The sequence below is a fragment of the Mauremys mutica genome, unplaced genomic scaffold (genome assembly GCF_020497125.1).
Source record: "Mauremys mutica isolate MM-2020 ecotype Southern unplaced genomic scaffold, ASM2049712v1 000065F_np12_subseq_1:104380_obj, whole genome shotgun sequence".
Taxonomy (NCBI): Eukaryota; Metazoa; Chordata; order Testudines; family Geoemydidae; genus Mauremys; species Mauremys mutica.
In genome coordinates, this window is record NW_025422824.1 from 69,325 (window position 1) to 88,963 (window position 19,639).

Genomic DNA, 19,639 nt, shown 5'->3' on the forward strand with positions numbered 1-19,639 from the left:
ATGTAACCAATGAGATAAAAACTTAATGGGAATAAAGTAGGCAACATCCTACAAGATGCAGGAACAGGGTCAGACTAGATGATCCAAATTGTCTTAGATTCTTAAAAATACAGAGTTGTATAAACTGTCAACCCATATCCCTTACTGTGATTTGCCTAAGGGAAATGTAAGGGATGTTGATTTTGTAGGTGTAGGGGCCAAATTTTGCTTACAGGAATAAATATGTGACATGAAGGTTATAGCAGAATCTGGAGCATGTATGCAAATCAAAAGCCACCAAATCCAAGCAATGATGATTTTGCATTAGTAGTTATTTTCAGTTATGAACGCAAAGGAAAACATTAGCACATCATAAATTACAACTCCACTTTTTGGCAGTCCCCTTGAGCAGTGCAGAAATACGTTTTCCTTTTTCCACTCTAGAAAAGAGGCAAAAAGCCAAGTGGAAGGATATCTGCTGAGAAAGCTGAGAAGATGATAGTCTCACAGGAGAAAATTGTAGACTGCAGGTATGTGTGAATCAGTATTTCTACTGCTCAGCTGGAGGATGCTTTCCACTTAAAGCAATGCTTACCTTTATGCAGCAAGCAACAGATGCTTCTATGATGTGAAATGACTCTGTTTTCTCTTTGTCAACCACTGCCATAATTATCATATAATATTGCCTTTCACACTTTACATCAATATATTTCTAATGTTTTTATAATTTACTTCGGACATATACATTTATAAATATTTGATTTGGATGTGACAGTGAACTGAACCACACATGTACCAGGGTACCTTGCACAGGAAGTGTGTGTATATGTTTTAACTTCAACTCTGTTTTCTAGATTAAACTCTTTTAAGTTTTTCTCTTTGAAATGTTATAAGTAAAGGAGGATTAGATCATGCTTCTAAAATTGCTCTCATATTTACCAGTCCAGACATAAAATCTATGTTGTCCACTTTTTATCAAGATGATGATGATGATTAGGAAGGGGGGTGCGGGGACTGATTTAGAATAAACAAATATATGTTAAAAAAGTGTCTCCTTGAACTATGTGGCAAGTAAAGTTTTTCAGAGCTGCTTTGGTCAACAGTGATCATGCAGTGATCATATTTTCTTATGGTTCATGAGGTTGAATTGGGGAAAGAAAAGGAGAGGTATTCTTTCAAGCTCTATACTCCTGTCCAGGGGTGGCTCCAGGCACCAGCACGCCAAGTGCGTGCGTGGGGCAGCAAGCCACGGGGGGGTGCTCTGCCAGTCGCTGCGAGGGCGGCAGGCAGGTTGCCTTCGGTGGCATGCCTGCAGAGGGTCCGCTGGTCCGCGGCTTCAGCGGACCTCCCATAGGCATGCCGCCAAATCTGCGGGATCGGGGACCTCCCGCAGGCAAGCCGCCGAAGGCAACCTGCCTGCCGCCCTCGCAGCGACTGGCAGAGCACCCCCCCGTGGCTTGCCGCCCCTGCTCCCGTCATTCAAAATGTAACTTCAAATTGAGACTCTACTCATGCAGATCTTCCTAGCATGATTGTCATTCTCCTGCATTGGTCAGCAATGAAATAATTAACAATGTAGATGTTTAATTTGTCAGCTTGATAAGAAATGTGGCACTTTTGTCAGAGCTATTGGTTCAGGCAGACATCAGTGCATTAGTTAACCTTAACAAATATAATCTTCATAACCATGAGGCATAGAAAAATTTTATTTTATATGAAGATCTAGATTCTGGAGCAAATTTTCTGCAGCAAGGGATGGGCAAGGGATAGATTCACTGGCTGGGGAATCACACAGTACACATAACTCTGATGATAGCTGCTTTCTGTCATAACAAAAATAATTGTGATACCGTAAGGAAAAATCAACAAAGCTACATTATAATGTGTTAAAGGAAAAGGCAGAGGAAGCCAAGCAATCTCATTGACTCCCAGTCCTGTGGTTACCCGATGATAGCTGTACTGGTTTCATCACTGCAAAGTTTTACTATGTCTTCAGTATCCAAAAGTAATTGTTAAAATGTTCAATGTATGTCATAGAAACATCTGTGACAACATTGAGGCTGCCTACTGTTTCAACCCCCTGTTGTGCTGACTCTGTAGACAGTTCAGAGAATCAGGACACAGCAGCAAATGAACCACAGACACAAGGGACAGATTTTAAGCATCAGGCTGCAACTTTATTAAATTAATGCTGGATAGGGGCACTGTTTGCCAACCCCTACTCTTGCATACCCAACATTTAATGGGGTCCAGTGTGGTGGGGTTACAGGGTCCCACCATGTATAAATTGGTGAAAATCCTTCTCAGCCTACCCCTAGGCCTCAGGTGACTTCTGAAACCACACCCCTATGACTACTAAGGGGTTATCTCAGTTCACGAAGACTTCAGGTTTCCCCTTGTCCTACAAGCACAAGGTCCACCACTGAAATCCCGGGTCTCAGCTCTTTAGCCTTTATCCACACCAGCCACTGGCTACACATAGTGAAGAGTTTAACAGTCTTACCTTTCCTGATATTAAATTTTCAAGTCCTATTCCTTTCAACCCAACTCGGCCTCCATGAGGCTGCAGGAAAGCTGAAAAAGCCCACTGAATCTAGGTCAGTTTGGCCTAACAGGAAAAATTATTTTCTGATCCCCAAATAAGTGATTGTTCAGACCCATAGCATCCTGAAAAACTCAGTTCCTGTGCTACAACTAAGTGGAGGGAGGACAGGGTAGCTAAAGGTCCAACAGGCCTTTGAAAAGCCCAAGCAGAGTTTAAATATACCTGGCTGACAGGCACAAGAACCAGTCAGCCATCCTGGTCCCCCTAGCCTCACCAATGCGCTCTCGCCTCCCCCGCTTTCAGGGTACCGTGTCTTATTTCTGCTGGTCCAACCCAACAACCTCTCTTGGGATGGGCACTTGTTATAGAAGACCCAATATTTAGCCCTGTAGCGGGGTGGTTATCCACTCCTGCCCTGCGGGGCCTGAAACAGCCCAGGAGAGGGCTGGGGCTGGGGCAAGAAGCCTGGGCTGATCGGGGAAAGTAGGCTCAGCTGTGGCCATGCCCCAATCAGGCCCAGCTGGCCCCTATAAGAGACAGTGAGCCAGAAGCCCAGTCAGTCTCCCTCTGCTTGTAGAAGGGCCTGGCTGCAGGGACCTAAGCAAGACACCTAGATTGGGAGCAGGGCTGGGGAAGGGCCAGAGGATCTGGGAACTCTGGCCTGGAAAGCCCCAGGCTGCAGGCCTGACTATAGGTGCAGGGTTGCAGTGGGGCAGCCCATGGGGAGGCAGAGGCAGCAGGTCCGAACCCCTTTGCCTGTGATGAGTGGCTTATACTGCAGTCTGCCCAATGAACGGGGGCTAGATGGAGACTGGGCAGTAGCCAAGACTGAGGTGAAGTGGGGATAGTGGGTGGGGGTTCCCCTGGGAGAGGGAGACCCAGAACTGTGGGGGTACTACCAGGGGGCAGCACCCAGTAAAAGGGTCACCGGGGTCCTGGGGGACCCAGTAAGGCAGATCACCGGCCTGCAGAGGGTGCTCTGACAGCTGGAGAGCTAATTCCTGAGACGACGAGCAGGAAGCGCCGCTGGGTGAGTCTGCACACCTCTACAAGCCCCAAAAGGCATTTTTGTCTCATCAGAGCTGAGATTCAGTGACTGTAAAACAAGCCCGTAATGAGGAAAAACAACTTTTCCCCACACAAATGCCAGATTTTCTGCCAAACAACTGTCACACAGACAAACCAATAGGAGAAATGAATTATCCCTTTCATAGATTCTAGGACTGAAAGGGACCTCGAGAGGTCATCGAGTCCAGTCCCCTGCCCTCATGGCAGGACCAAATACTGTCTAGACCATCCCGGATAGATATTTATCTAACCTACTCTTAAATATCTCCAGAGATGGAGATTCCACAACCTCCCTAGACAATTTATTCCAGTGTTTAACCACCCTGACAGTTAGGAACTTTTTCCTAATGTCCAACCTAAACCTCCCTTGCTGCAGTTTAAGCCCATTGCTTCTTGTTCTATCCTTAGAGGCTAAGGAGAACAAGTTTTCTCCCTCCTCCTTATGACACCCTTTTAGATACCTGAAAACTGCCATCATGTTCCCTCTCAGTCTTCTCTTTTCCAAACTAAACAAACCCAATTCTTTCAGCCTTCCTTCATAGGTCATGTTCTCTAGACCTTTAATCATTCTTGTTGCTCTTCTCTGGACCCTCTCCAATTTCTCCACATCTTTCTTGAAATGCGGTGCCCAGAACTGGACACAATACTCCAGTTGAGGCCTAACCAGTGCAGAGTAGAGCGGAAGAATGACTTCTCGTGTCTTGCTCACAACACATCTGTTAATGCATCCCAGAATCACATTTGCTTTTTTTGCAACAGCATCACACTGTTGACTCATATTTAGCTTGTGGTTCACTATGCCATACTCCTTCCTAGACAGTCTCTTCCCATTCTGTATGTGTGAAACTGATTGTTCCTTCCTAAGTGGAGCACTTTGCATTTGTCTTCGTTAAACTTCATCCTGTTTACCTCAGACCATTTCTCCAATTTGTCCAGATCATTTTGAATTATGACCCTAACCTCCAAAGCAGTTGCAATCCCTCCCAGTTTGGTATCATCTGCAAACTTAATAAGCATACTTTCTATGCCAATATCTAAGTCGTTGATGAAGATATTGAACAGAGAAGGTCCCAAAACAGACCCCTGTGGAACCCCACTTGTTATACCTTTCCAGCAGGATTGGGAACCATTAATAACTATTCTCTGAGTACAGTTATCCAGCCAGTTATGCACCCACCTTATAGTGGCTCCATCTAAGATGTATTTGCCTAGTTTATCGATAAGAATATCATGCGAGACCGTATCAAATGCCTTACTAAAGTCTAGGTATACCACATCCACCACTTCTCCCTTATCTACAAGACTTGTTATCATATCAAAGAAAGCTATCAGATTTATTTGACATGATTTGTTCTTTACAAATCCATGCTGGCTGTTCCCTATCACCTTACCACCTTCCAAGTGTTTGCAGATGATTTCCTTAATTACTTGCTCAATTATCTTCCCTGGCACAGAAGTTAAACTAACTGGTCTATAGTTTCCTGGGTTGTTTTTATTTTCCTTTTTATAGATGGGCACTATATTTGCCCTTTTCCAGTCTTCTGGAATCTCTCCTGTCTCCCATGATTTTCCAAAGATAATAGCTAGAGGCTCAGATACCGCCTCTATTAGCTCCTTGAGTATTCTAGGATGCATTTCATCAGGCCCTGGTGACTTGCAGGCATCTAACTTTTCTAAGTGATTACAACATCTCTTCTCTGAATACCCCGGATTTGATTCTGCCCCATTGGTCTTCCCCTCTGACCGTCTTGGAACCGTTTTGAATTTTAGGGCTGTAGGCCCAGGAATATCAGAAAAATCAGTAAAGACAAAAGGGTGGAAGTGTCAGTCTTACTATGTATCTGTTCAGGCAGTTATAGTACAATCCTTTTTCTGTTTGTGTCACTCATAGCTGGCAGCTTTCTGTTTGATAATTATATTTTTCTTTCCTGTTCTAACTCTGGAAGACATTCTCTAAACAAGCTGTGAAGAGCTTTGGAGAGTTTATAGCTACATTAATCTTTTGTGTGTCTTTGTTTAGATGTAAAGAAGAGATCACAGCCCCTGTTTTTCAGACGTAACTGTAACCTTTATGTATACGTTAAAGAGGGAAAGCTCTTACGCTCTTGTTGCTGAGAGCATAGATGTTCTGTGTACTGTGCATTATCAATAGGCAGTGTAGTGATTATGTTAAAAGTTGAAAATGTGATGATAGAATTTATATAACTGAAATTCTGGCTCTTAACAAAGAACACATGACACTTACCTACTTCTTAGATCAAGGTGATCCATTCCAGTACAATTGAATTCTGGCGTCATATCAGTGTTTGGCTCAGTGTGTATAAATTGCTTCAGATGTTTGTTTGAAATCTAGAGACACTAGTAGAAATTGCTTCCATTAAATAACAATGTCATCTTCAGAATACAAAGCCATGGGTTTGATCCCTGTTGCTTAGATGTGAAATAAGAGAGAAATTTAATTACTATTTCTGGCTTTTGCATAATATTATGCCCCTAGAAATAGCTTTTTTGAAAGGAGAACCAGAATATGTTACATTTGTCACGTGCAAGCAAAAGCAATTTTATGGATAATTTATTGTCTTTTTGAGATTTTCATTTAAAAGAAAAAACTGTAATATGTTGTAGACTTCATTTTTCCTTCAACAGCCTCACCCTACAGATGTTCTTGCCCAGCTGACCCACTGGAAAAACAATATTTAAATGCCATGACTTCTTACCCAGGAATAATTACACAATAATTTCAGTACAGTGAATCAAACTTTCCTTTGAGTTCCTTTGAAAATGTAGCAGATCAAGAATCTGGTTTCTCAGTGCCATCTAATCCATTTGCAACCCTGAAGGCAAACACTAAGCCTTTTCCATATTCTATCCACGGATGTGACTGCATAAATGCTGTAGTATGAGACAACAGCAAATTAAACTGCAGCAAAAGCAGCAAATATTAGGGGAAAATGAAAACTCCTGACTCAGAGGAGCTGGGCAATGACAGACTCCTCATTATAGATCTTTTCATATGGAGAAGAATGACTGATAAATGAGGTTGCTGTGACATAAAGAGGATGAGAACACAGTTGGACGTTCATGCAAAAATTATGCTTTCTGTACAAAACAAATAGAAGAATGGGTGATATCTAATTTGCATCTCTTCTTACCAACAAACTGATTAAGGAGACATCTTCTGGAGCAGATGGTAGAGTTGTCATCTGCAAGATTAAGATACCATGTGTACCCTTTTCCACTCTTTTGGTTGTGATGGAGGTGACATTAGCTGTAATCTTCCTGTTTGTTGCCAGTCGTTTACTATCTCTTTAAGGGGTTACAGTTGATACACATGTAGTTCTTTAAAATCTTGACATTAGGGAAATCTGCCATTGCCCAGAATCCTCCTACCTCTTTCTATTACTGAAGAATAGCAAAGCATAAAATAACTATCATGGAACCCTGTCTTGCTTTGTCTGCTCATTCTAGTAACTTTTAACTACATGAACAGCTCCATTGACTTCAGTGTCAGTAAGAGTTGCAGGATTAGCCTCTTTGTGATTTGCAGTGGCCTCTAGATATTGAACAAGACACTTCATCATGACCTTTCAAACTGGTTGAAGAGGACAATCTTGGAGTGCCAAGGCAATGCAGCATGGGCAACAAAAGCTATAAGTCATGGAGAGACTTCCATATGAAGAGATATTGAAAAGAAGGGGGATTGTTTTGTTTAGAGAGGGGCTCCTGTTTACTCTTTCTCATAATACCAAAGCAATATTCAATACAATTTAAAGGCAATGAATTTGAAAATTATAAAAGGATTTTTTTTGTTGTACATAATTTATAATTAACCTGTGGAACTCCATTGCCTCTGGATATTACTAAGGCCAATTCCTCATCAGGATTCAGAAAAGGATTAGACACTTATATGGATTTTGAGAACATTCAGTTACTTTAGATAGAATTTTTAAAAAGTGTAAAATGAATATTCAGGAATTATGCCAACTCATTCACTGGCACTTATTGAGAAGAAAATTCCCTTATGGCAGGTTATTTTCTGTAACTGTCCACTCTCCATTTTCACCAGTGGTCCCCAAACTTTTTACCTCGTGCCTCCCCTTACCTCTGTCTCTTTACCCCCCCTGCCCTTTGGGGTCAGGAGCAGGGCCGCAGTCTGGAAGTGGGAGACGCAGACAGGGTAAGGGGGCTGAGGCTGGGGCCACACCTGGGGGCAGGGGCAGAGCTGAGGCTGGGGGCCAAGGCCAACAGCCAGGACCCTGGGCATGGGGCCAGCAGCCGGAGCCTGGAGTGGAGCTGGGTGGCATTCCCTCCCCACCCCCCATGCAGGCTGGCCTGGGCCCCAGCTGTCCCCCCCCCCAATGTTCCTCCATGCCCCTGTAGAGGAGTGTGCCCCACAGTTTGGGGACCTCTGATTTTTCACCTTTCTCTGAAGTATCTGCTATTGGCCACTGTCAGAGATAGGACACTAGACTGGATGAACACTTGCTCTGATGCACTATGGCAATTCCTGTGTTACTAGTACAAAATATATCATTGCATGAGTACAGTATATTGATTAGCTTAAAGATTTTCAAAACCTTAGGGCACAAAGAAACCTATAATCATCCACCTCTGCTTTCAAAATACAAATGTCTGAATCACAGAAATCCAGTTTTCAGATGGGAAATTTTCCTTTTATACCTGTCTGATTTGCATATCTGGACTGATAGGTTCCAGACTAGTAATGTCTTATCTCATTGTCTTCATCATTGCATTCCATGGTTAATCAAACTAGTATTCCAGGAGGAAGAGAAAGTACTGGGAGAAGATTAATTGAGTGATTCCCTTTCCTTCCACAGCTGGTAGAAAAGAAGACCCTGTAAGTTCACCTACAGAGTACAAAAAATAACTACTTTTAAAAGCTTCCAAATCTTTGTAGAGGCTGAACTGAAAGTAAACCTTGTGCCCAAAGGATTAATAATGACAAACATACCTCAGATAATGGCTGATGGTGGACATTAGGGTTCAGACTGTTGTACATTCAGTGTTGGGTGCTTTTTGTATGTATATTATACTGTATGCCTACACAGGCCGAAAGATTCGCAGACCAAAGCTCTCCCAAGCGCTCTATGGTGTATCTACAGAATGTCTTCCACAGGTAAGTTTGGAAAGCAAAAAGCATCATCATAAACAGCTACCATTTTGCATAAGCTATTGTCCTGGTTCCTGAACTTCAAGAGTCGATAGAGGAGCTAAAGTCTGGGCCTGAAAATGTACATGATGGAGATAATGCTCAACAGATAGATAGAAAAAAGAAATCAGAAAATGGGAATATAGCTGAATGAGTGAAAGAATATATCAAACTTAGGGCTAGTCTACACTTACCGTCCGGGTCGACGCGGTGAGTTCGACTTCTCGGAGTTCGAACTATCGCGTCTGATCTAGACGCGATAGTTCGAACTCCGGAAGCGCCGCGGTCGACTCCGGTACTCCACCACTGCAAAAGGTGGTGGCGGAGTCGACCTTGGAGCCGCGGACTTCGATCCCGCGGCGTCTGGACGGGTAAGTAGTTCGAACTAGGGTACTTCGAGTTCAGCTACGCTATTCACGTAGTTGAACTTGCGTACCCTAGTTCGACCCCCGCCCTTAGTGTAGACCTGCCCTTAGACAAAAACTGCATGGACGAATTAGGCAATGTTGGAAGATAAAAGACATTGGAAGACCTATCATCTACTTACCTAGAATTGGCAAATCTACACATGTATTTTGCTAGTAATCAAATTTAGCTTAGAAATATCCCTCCTTGAGAAAATGCATCAGAAATATAAGGCACCAAAGAAACACTGAGAGAGATTAATGAGGAGACAATAAATAAATGGGTGTAAGGACAAAAGTAAATAACAAATCAATATTTAAAGATCAAAAGGAGGAATTTGGAATATCAGGTAATAGTTTTAAATATGCTTTGTCCAGTTCTCTTCTTTTCTTACATTATGAACCTGATTTTCACAAGTGCTGAGCACTTACAATTGCAATTGAAGTCAATGGAGCGGTGGGTGCTCAGCATCTCTGAAAATTATTTTTACTACTCCTATTTATTTCTATTGAGGTAGCATGTAGGAGCCCCACTGTTGGACCAGAACCCATTATGCTGGGTACTGTTCAAAGGCAGAACAGAAAGAAAGATTCTGCCCAAAAGAGCTGATAAATTAAATAAAATCAGCCCCTATGTGTTCTCTGAGTGTAAACCTAACATTTGTTCCAGAAATGGAAAATAAAACCTAGAAAAATAGTTCCTGCCATGTCTGGAACTGAACTTTTGAATTTATTTTCTGAGACTGTAATTAGCATACTGGCAGTGATCCTTAAAAAGCTACTAATGCGGGTCTTGCAGTTTTGTTAATTAGGATGTGCCATTTAATATGAAAATAAGGGTGATCATTATATAGGTCACTATGAGAATTTGTGGATCTGACATGGAGTACAAGCTTGGAAAGAAAGCTTGAGAAATGTTTTTAACTGTGACCACGTCTGTGCTTATAAAATCGAAGAAATGTCCTGTTACACTCGTTGAGTATAAATCAGGCATTGGCAGGCTTTCAGAAGTGGTGTGCTGAGTCTTCATTTATTCACCCTAATTTAAGGTTTCGCGTGCCAGTAATACATTTTAATGTTTTTAGAAGGTCTCTTTCTATAGCTCTATAATGTATAACTAAACTATTGTTGTATGTAAAGTAAATCAGGTTTTTAAAATGTTTAAGAAGCTTCATTTAAAATTAAATTAAAATGCAGAGCCCCCTGGACCATTGGCCAGGACCCGGGCAGTGAGAGTGCCACTGAAAATCAGCTTGCGTGCTGCCTTTGGCATGCGTGCCATAGGTTACCTACCCCTGGTATAAATCAATATAAGCTTTATGCTGTATTTCAACTTGAGATGTACTTACAGGCAGAGATCTGTAGACCCAGGTCTTGCAGGAAATACATCTAATAGAATCAGTTCTGTTGTTCCCTGTGTTTTTAAAAATTTCAGTGAAAAAGACACTCTCATGGTATTTTTTTCATAAATTTAAATGTCACAGTTGCATTTATCATGGTTTAACTAAGCTTGAAAGCAGATTGTTTTCCTTTGAGTTCAGTTGCAATGCATGGATGTAACTGAGAGCATTATTTGGCCCCAAATAATACAACTGGGAATATCAAATCTATGCCATCGTAAGTGAGAAGTGCAATTAAAAGATTTTTATGACATCTTATTGGCAAACATGCTTAATTGGTTTGTGATATATTCTGAAATTCTTTGCTTGTGTCCACACTATGTGGTGTACTCATGTCTGATGTTGCTTTGAAATATGGTTGTAACACTATTTGCATCTGCGCTTAACACTGTTTTGTGTTGTGCCTCTGAGAGGAGGCATAGTGTGAGGGGAAAGTCTCTCTCCGGATCCCAGCCATGTTAAAACAACAACAACAAAACAGTCTGTAGCCTTGTTAGAACTAGTTTAGTAAGGCATAGTTTCTGCTACTGCATTTATCCACACTGGAACCGTGCAAACTATCACCATCTTGACAAGAGGTTCACAAGCAGAGTACAGTCAGAACCATGCTTCTTAATTGCCATCATTGTGGCTAGCTGGTTCTGCTCCCAATATGCAGTCACTTGACAGCTAAGAGGCTCTCTTCATCACTAAGTATTTGCTCAGTAAAGCAACATATTGGTATAGATTTTTCTTTTTGCCCTTTGGATTGAATTCCTCTATACACAGTCAAATTTACGATAGATGTTTAACCATGTTCGATCACTTTGGTTCAAGAACTGAAGAAGTTAGTTGATTAAGTTATGATTTCTGCAAAATACCAGAAATTGGATGCTACAGTTCCTAACCTGACCATAATGTTGTCCTCAGTTGAGTTACACCAGGGATAAATTTGGCCCTTAGTGCTTTTAACTTGGTTTAATTCTTTTTAAACCATCAAAGCTAATGAGTAACCTATATAATCAATGCATGTATGAGAAGAGACTATGTTGGAGTTTCAGACAATTAGGTCACCTAATGTACTTGCAGCTGTCTCATACATTGATCTTCTCTGCTGTCTAGTAATTCTTCGTAACCTACAGCAAGTTATACATTAACTCATTTATTAGCTTCACATAAGAATCAATCTCTGCCCACAGTGGCAGCCACTCCATTATCATCTGGTGTATTTCAAACAATAGAAGTGATTGAAACAGGAACTCCTACATTTCTATGAAGATTAAGAATGACACACCACCCTGTAATTTAAGTAGTTGTGCAATAGTTTTTCATTTGCATTAGAAGGGGAGTGCAGATTGTGCTGAATTGTTCCATTTTTTTAAAATAAAATTTCACTTCAGGTTTTGAAAGATCTTCTCTGACTAATAGGTTACTTATTTTTGGAGTTCACAGGAATTTAATATTTTTAAAAATGCAGGTGTTTTTCTTCTAATGAAAAGAAATTTCATGTTTTTCAGCCAGATTAAGAAATAGTTCATCTTTGGGTTTGGTTATTGTTTTAGACATTGAAGGCCAAATTAATCCCCTGAGTTATACCTGCTTACACCAGAGCTGAATTCATCCCTCAATAAATCCTATAATTTCCAGTCCTTAATATAGTATTAAAATAATTTTTTCTTTTTGAGATAACTGCATTCAGCATCGTCAGGGATATGTGGTCACTGATTTTATTTTTCTTCAGTTACTTGGATCAAATTTGACTAAAGTTTACAATTTAATTAATTAAAACAAATTGAAATCTGTTTCTGAGATTTGATTGGAGCTGGTAATATAGCAAAATTTCTCAAGTGACTCAAACTGTAATGCTTTATATATACATTTCATCTAACCTACATGACTTTGAAGAGTTTAGACAGGAGAGCATTTAATCAAGCCAAAAGTATAATCAGAAATTACATAGTCATGACTAAGATTCTTTTCATCTTTTTTGTCCCTGTAATTTCTTCATCCATATTCTGAGCAATAGTCTTGAATCAATTGGGTATACTCTAAAACAACATGCCCCAGTTTCACAGAAGGATGTGCTTATAGTGAATGTCACTGCAGATTTCTCTCAATCACCATTATAGGCCAGAAGACCAGATTTTTTTAAAGTGGTAATTTATGAAGAAGTCTTAATCCACATTAGCAGAATGGTTTGATTCTAGAGGAACTGAATTAAAGTCTCATCCTGCAACTCTAGTTGCTTGAGTAGTCCTCACTTGACTTCAGTAAGACTATTCGTGGGGATAATGTTTGCAGGATTGGGCACTTGCATTGCTATAGTAGTAACCTATCTATACCCGAAAATGTCAACAAATTGTCTGTCTTTATACGCACACACACAATTTTACAATAGCTTTATTAATTGCTTTAGTTTATATAATAATGTCTTGTGTGTAATCTTTAGCATACCGTAATGTTTTTTAGAACTAGTGATATAACATTTTTCCAGTGGCTGAAGCAGTGGTTTGTTAGAAATTGGAGGACAACAGTCGGAGAAAACAATGTATTTCTATATTACAGTTTATACATTGGACTCCTCTCTTGCATTGGCACAGCTGTAGCATTTTATATGCAACACTTCTCATTAAAAAGCATAGATCATAGGCATGAGTTACATGCAAGTGGAAAGTTGGCTTATTTAATGCTCAAGATGTATCTTTTTTAATCTACCACTTATTTTAATATATTGTTTTAAATAGATTGGGTTCAGCTGTCAAGGCAGAGGGAGTTTGTTATTTTTCCATAGCAAAGGTCACTAAGCATCGGGGCAGTCAAGTGACTAGCCAATAAAATCTAAAATCATCTCTTAATTTTAGACTGCCATCTTCCTTTACTTAAAAGGACTCTTTTTTTTTCCCCTTTCTTTTTAAGTAGCCTGGTCATTTGATTCATGAGAGAAATTCCTTGCATATTATAGAATTTCATAATGTGAAAGAGATCACTGTCATTTCCTGAATAATCTTAAATTGTGTCAGCTGCTGAGAATGGGCCTGATTTAGTAAATATGGCCAGGGGCTTTATCCAGCAATATATGAAAGTCCTGCAAGAATCTTTTCACTGGCTTGGGGGATGGGGCAAGGGAGGCGGAAGAAATGTCAACCTCTTTTATTGCTTATTCTCAGCAATCTTAATTACCTGTTTTGTGATGGAAAAATGCAGCCACATGCAGAACCCAGTCGAGCACCAAGACCTAATCCAATCAGTCTGATGATGTATGCAAAAAGTTTACACAAAATGACCTTGTGCATAATTACTCATTTGACGGCTGTTAGTAAATGACACAAACGGAATCTGACACACATTGTAACACATTAATGAGCACCTATCTCCCCCCATCCTCTTCTGTACAGAAAAATGGTTTTAATTAAGACTTCCGTGATTAGTCATTTAATCAGTCATTAGCCCAATACAGATGGAGTCAATTAATTTTTTTTTACACTTGAATAGACACTTGATGCTACTGCAAACCATACAATCTATTTTTTAACATTGTATCATGGGCAATTGCTTCACAGTATATCTAGTCAATGTGTCACTCTTTTACAGAGACTGGGTAGCCACAACAGTATATCAGTAGTACAGCTGATATAGGGGTTTCTTATTGCACACATCCAGACTACATGGGCACAGGTTCAGCTGTGAACTCAGTGTGGTATTCCCTTCTCAGGGTTCATCCATTATTTATATTAACCTTAGTGGAATAGTCACCTCTTGAATCAGATGTATACAGTAGCTCTACACTTCACACACCCCTGGCATGGGTATAAATAGCAATGTAGACAGCAAGGCACTGCATAGGTGAGCAAAGGCACACCTGAACCCTGTGACTATGTGCCATACACATGCCTAAGCAGGGGCTAAAAATAGCAGTGCAGTGTCCCGCTGCCTTCCTGTTGCCAGAGTCTTTCCCGACCAGAGGGAAAGTCTCCAGCAGCAAGGAAAGACTGTGGCAGAGGAGAGACAGTGGGGAAAGGCTCCAGCAGTGGGGAGCTGCCTCCATCCTGCCAGAGCCTTTCACTGACACAGGTAGGTACACACCTCTGTGTGGACGCAGCCTGCCTTTCACTGCAGCGTTTAGCTACACATAGCCTACACAACCACCACCAGAGTAGATGAGGCCACAGTGTCCTATTATAGTCATTAGGTAACTCTAAGTGTGTTTTTGTTTTGTCTGGAGAAGTATATAATGGAAATTTCTGAACTCTGTGTGTACTTGTAAGTCCTGGACCACCACAGCCCCTGCAATTATAGAACAGACATAGGGCTTCTGATTTTATGTTTTCACTGATAAACATGGATAAAACAGATTGATATAAATAAATAAATAAGAAGGAAAAACACAACAACAAATAATGGAAAAACACCAGAAGCAATTACTCAGTTCATGTTGGTTTCACCTCTTTCCCACTGCATTTTGTTTATATAGATGTCCCTGCTCCCTGGCTTGTACCTCAGGACTTGTCTACCTGGAGCATAATATGAACTATGGGGGTGTGATTTCTAAAGCTCACTAATGTGCTACACATTAGTTGGTTCAGATAGACCCTACTGGTGTGCATTAAAGGTTCCCTAGTGTGCCTTAATATAATGCTGTTTGAAACAGTACTGCGCTAAAATGCCCTAGGGGACATGCACCAAATGCTAAACTCAGTGGCTCAATAACAAGCATACAAAGCTTAAACTAACATTTAGTCTTTTTATATATATATATTATAAAAATTAAAGTAGATCCTATTTATATAAGAATTTTGGGAAGTACCTAAAAAATCTTTTCATTACAGTATCAGAGTCCTGAAACCCCCCAATTTTGTGACATCTACACACACCTCAAAAATTGCTAAAAATAAACCCTGAAAAATGAAATTAATAAACCCTGGAAAACAAGCTCTACTCATATGCCATACAGCTTACCAAGGAGAACAAAATTTATTGGGGATAAGATTTTTCAAAAGCAACTAAAGGAGGTAGACCCTCCCCACAACTCCTGTTGACTTTCAGTGTGAGTTGGGTTTCTAATTCCCCTAGGTGCTGTTGAAAACCCCACTCTTAAGTTTTCAGTCATCAATAATTGTTTGATAAATTAGCACAGTTATTTGGTGAGTGAGGCAGTCCAGCTAGTGAATAGTTCCAGAGCGCCAGATTGGGGGAGGGGGGTGCAATCAGCATGTCTCCCACACAGTGACTGAATGGATTGCCAGCAAGATAGAAGCTTGCGCCGTGAAATGATAGGCTGGTATGTTAGGCGTATGCCACAAGAGCAACTGCAGATGGGAGTGTGAGGATGTTTGTGCAATCAGCCCAAGGTGCATTTGTGTATCTGGTATATGTTTGAAGGGCTGCTTACTTAGTAAGTGAAGAGCTAGTAATGAAAATGACTGCATATACTGAAAAGACCATAAAAGGGGGCTCCCTGATAAAAGGCTAGACAGTGACACAGGGTGGATTTCAACTAGGAAGGTTTATCAGTCACTGTCTGAAAAATCAACACAGTTATTTGGTGAGTGAGGCAGTCCATGTCCTGAAGAGAGGCAGAGCTCCAGACTGAGAGAGGGGAGTGGTTGGAATGGATACAAGCATGCACCTGGAATGATAGCCTAGGATAAGTAAAAGTGGAGAGCCCTGTAGGAGCCAGGAAATACCTAAACTAAAGTGAGATCTCTCCCCTCTTCCAAAACCCCTTGTGGTTATTTGCACATCTGAAGCGAAAACTTAACAAACCAGTGTAAATGTGCATAAGAAAACTTGCAACAAGAATCTACATTAACAGTACATCCTTGCAATTGATACAGTTTCTGCTCCATCGTGAAGTCCCCACCATGCTGGAGACATGCTTTAGGGAGCTGTCCAGCCTCAATATTTGTGTGGCTTCCCATTAGGTCAGAGCCCTGCCATGTCAGTAGTTTGTTTTAATCTCTTCTTGGTGGGCTTTCTCATAGAGACAAAAGAGAAAGTAATAGATTGATTTCTTTTTCTTTGTTTTTTCTTCTTCTTCCTCTTAAGAGAAGGTTTAAAGATTGAAAAATGAGCCCTGTCTTGTCTAAGCGAGGAATAATAAATAAAAGCAGGTGTGAAGGGTTGGAATTGGAAACAGCTGGATATGACGGATGTGATCTGACTTCTCTGGAGCTTCAGTCTTTAATCCCTGTGGCTCAGTGTGAATATTTCCCTCCTGATGCAATGCAGAAATAATAAATGGAACACAGCATATGGAGGAGTTCCTAAATCTGAAGGAGGGAGGGAACCACAGTTAACTCCTTATAAGCCTGCTTTTCTACCCTCCACACCTCAGTAACCTGCTGTGTGTGCTACCATTTCTGAATGAGTAAATGTCTGCAATAAGGAATTGGTTGCTAAAAGGGGAAAAGAAGACTGAAGAGATATGATGCCGTTTCAAAGCTTCTCTGAAGAAACCCTGGGATATTATGTGTTGCAGTTAGACAACATCTTTTTTAAAGTCAGTGTTTGTATTATTTATTTAAAGATGTGTAATGGCCCCTTAGCCTCATCATCTGGATACTTCTTACCTTATTGGAAACACCCACTGCTGTACTGACAATGTAAATCCCAATAACAACCACCGTACTCCCTGCTATTACAAATGATCTAATTGTCAATCAAAAGCTTGAACAAACAGATAGGACTCACTCTGTACCTTAAGGTTTGCCAAACCCTGGCTCTGACACTCTACCAGATGGAGCAAATTCCAGAGGATTGGGTCATCCACCAAAAACATCCTGCCATCTACCCTGGAGAGCGCAGTCCAAAGAATGAATAGCAAGAGCAGCTCAGCAGATCAGAGCCATCATGGTGGTACCTAGGGAGGGAGGCAAACTCAGATAACGGGATCCAAGACTTAAGGTTTTATATATTATAACCAATATCTTGAACTGCATCTAGAAGTGATCAGGTAACCAGTGCAGAGCATGGATCACTAGTGTTATGTTAAATATCAGAGGGGTAGCCGTGATAGTCTGGATCTGTAAAAAGCAACAGAGTCCTGTGGCACCTTACACACTAACAGAAGTATTGGAGCATAAGCTTTCGTGGGTGAATACCCACTTCGTCAGACGCATGTTATGATGGCTAACTCCACTCAAGAGACAAGCCAGTGCATTTTCACTACTGGAAATTTCCACATGTATATCACTGGTAGCATCAAGCAGCAATCTAGCTGTGGAGTTAGAAAGCTATCGATCACTGTGGTAAGATCTGTATTAAAAAGGAATATCTTGTCTGGCTCAGGTTATTACGGTGATAACTAAGCACTAATATTTCTAACCTCTGAGACGATAACAAGGGGATAAAGGCAATATGTGGCATCACTGTGTCTGGGGAATCTACCTATCTCCTTACTTATACCACACTCATCACCATTAATGTCTGATAAGCAGAAGTGGATTGAATTAGGATATTGTCAGGACTGTCTGATGGTTAGAGGCAGGCCTGGGTTCTACTGCTGGGTCTGCCAGTGTCTCTTTCATGGACCTCAAGAAGTCACAGAGGCCCAGATCCTCAAAGATTGTTAGGCACCTAACTCCCATTGAAATCAATTAAAGTTGGGTGCTGTGATGGCAGCTGCTCCACATGCTCATCTTGAAGGGGTTAATGTAGGCCAGATGAGCCAATTAACCCATTAGGCTGCAGAGGGCGGGAGATAGGCTGAGAGGAGAGCTCTGATTAAGGGAAGCTCACTTGTGCAGAAACAGGTGGGGCTTCTATAAAACCAGGGAGCTGAAAGCAGAAAGGAGGCTGCAGGGAGGAGTGCTGCAGTCACTCTCCCTGGGATAAGAGAAAGGGATTTGGACCCAAGAGGAGGGGGTTTGCTAGCAGACCCAGGAGATAGAAGGTTTAGCTAGAAGGGTGAGGAATGCACACCTGGGATAGGCAAAGTACGAAGTAGTCCAGGGGAGCAACAGAAAGGTTTGTGCTAGTACAGATCTTACCTGCTGGAGATACAGCCCCTGGAATGGAACCCAACGTAGAGAGTAGACCTGGGTTCCCCTACCAGCCACTGAATTAGTGGCACGATCTGGGTAGTGAATTTGAAGACTGTCTGGGTCTATTTGTTCTAGCCACTGAGGGAGTGGATTGGCGAAAGCAGTGGGACTGCCTGGGATGGTGGGAAAGACTGATAATGCTCTGGAATGGGAGGACTCTTGTGGCTTGTCTGGAGGGCTAAGCCATGAAGACTAAAAGAGCGAGACAATGGACCAACGAACCACAAGAAGAGGGTGTCAGGCTGGTAGGGCTAATCCCCAGATGTGGCCAGTAGGAGGCACCACCTGCAATGAGTAGAGGCCCCTGTGACAGGTGCCTAAATACCTTTGAGAAAGTGGGCCTGATCCTCTCTTGGACTCCACGTGAAAAATAGATGTGATATACTTACCTACTCCACAATGGTTTTTGTTTCTATGTCTGTAAAATGCTTTGAATCCTTGAATGAAAAGTGATGGGTGAATGCAAAGAATTATTATTTATTAAGAAAGCTGCAATGAATGCCCTTTCTTGAGAATTGGTGTTTGGATTCTTTTCCCCTTGTCAGTTATGTTCCCAGAACCATGGTAGGATTTTTCAGAGGTAGTCTCTTAGTCTGTATAGCCAAGCAGAATATTTTGAAGGGCATTCTACTCCTGGCAATTTTGTCACAGCTTCCAAACAGATTCTGACAAAAAGAAAATTGTAGGAACTGCTGTTGTAGACTGCATAGTCATCGGTTTATAACAGGGAGTCAGTAGCAAGAATTCATTATACATTCACACAGCTGCAGATAAAGAGCACCTAAAATTGGATGGCCTGTTCCAGACATCTGTGGTCCTACTTTATTAGATGGCATTAGTATCATCCTATGCTAGCTTCTGGAATTATTGCACAGGGGTTCTCAAACTGGGGGTTGGAACTCCTCAAGGGGTCACGAGGTTATTACATGGGGGGTCACAAGCTGTCAACCTCCACCCCAAACCCTGCTTTGCCTCCATAATTTATAATGGTATTAAATATAAAAAAGTGTTTTTAATTTATAAGGGGGGGTCACACACAGAGGTTTGCTATG

The 19,639-nt window shown here is 41.3% G+C and overlaps 1 protein-coding gene across 1 annotated transcript in view; it reads left to right on the forward strand.

The window, feature by feature from the left end:
• LOC123356942 (MORN repeat-containing protein 1-like) overlaps window positions 1–19,639 on the forward strand; it is a 93,480-nt gene that overhangs the window by 63,348 nt on the left and 10,493 nt on the right. The window contains exon 12 of the mRNA XM_045000201.1: window positions 424–509. Coding sequence (XP_044856136.1) covers window positions 424–509 — 86 coding nt within the window. The remainder of the gene's footprint in view (window positions 1–423; window positions 510–19,639) is intronic.